The 906-nt window shown below is 64.2% G+C and overlaps 1 protein-coding gene across 1 annotated transcript in view; it reads left to right on the top strand.

The window, feature by feature from the left end:
• The window catches only part of NGA_0641700 (uncharacterized protein), a gene marked incomplete at both ends in the record, with an annotated part of 4,702 nt that overhangs the window by 3,539 nt on the left and 257 nt on the right, over positions 1–906 (top strand). The window contains one exon of the mRNA XM_005855488.1: positions 93–906. This exon is cut by the window's right edge and continues 257 nt beyond it. Coding sequence (XP_005855550.1) covers positions 93–906 — 814 coding nt within the window. The remainder of the gene's footprint in view (positions 1–92) is intronic.

Genomic DNA, 906 nt, shown 5'->3' with positions numbered 1-906 from the left:
TGTACATGATTCATGTCAGGGTGGAGGGTTGGGGTTGGGAGAATGGATGCCTTCCAGTCTTTGTCCGGGCTTGTCGCCGGAATTGGGCGAAGGTGGAAGGGGTGTGGGAGGCGTGGAATGAGGACCTGGGGAACAATGCCTTGGAGTGGAAGGAGCTGTGGCGGGACGTGGGGGCGGAGGAAGGGGAGGAGAGCGGGGTGGAGGAAGACCTGGACATGGATCTGGGCTTGGAATTGAAGGCCCCGGTGGCGGGGGAGAGCGGGCGGAAAGAGGAAGAGGACAGTTTCCTCCTCTTCCCCTGCAGCTTGGAGGGCCCACAGACAGAGACGGAGAACGTGTCGATGCCGTCCATGGGGGTGATGAGGGACGGGAGGGAGGACGTGACGGAGGGCGTGACGGAGGGCGGGCTCCCGGAGCACCGGGGCGCACCAGTCGTGTTCGCGCCCGTGCCCGATCCGAACGGTGATTACCCTCCCTTGGTCTATGGACAGACGCGTCCTTTCCCCTCACTCGTACCCTCAACGGACCCGTCCTCTCTCTCCTTCTCCTCGACACCCACCCGGTCCGTGACCGTGGCGCCGCCTCCGGGAGACGTCTTCTTCTCCGTGTCGGTGGAAGGGGAGGACGGGAAGGAGGACGGGAGGGAGGACAGGAGGGAGGACGGGAGGGAAGGGGCAGTGTTCCAGGAAGGGGCGTTGAAGCCGTGGGTGAAGCAAGAGGAAATGCGAGAAGAGAGGGAGGAGGAGGCGACTGAGGTGGTTTCCGCTGGGACCAGCGCGGCTGCTACGGTGGAGGGGGGTGAGGGAGGGACGGAGGAGGTGTGGGAAGACGGGGAGGAAGGCAGAATGATGATGGATTTGGGCCTCAACATGGGTGACGCTACCCTGCAGGCCTTCATGGCGGGGG

The sequence above is a fragment of the Nannochloropsis gaditana genome (assembly GCF_000240725.1).
Source record: "Nannochloropsis gaditana CCMP526 unplaced genomic scaffold scaffold183, whole genome shotgun sequence".
Classification (NCBI taxonomy): domain Eukaryota; class Eustigmatophyceae; order Eustigmatales; family Monodopsidaceae; genus Microchloropsis; species Microchloropsis gaditana.
This window is presented reverse-complemented; position numbering and strand designations above follow the sequence as displayed.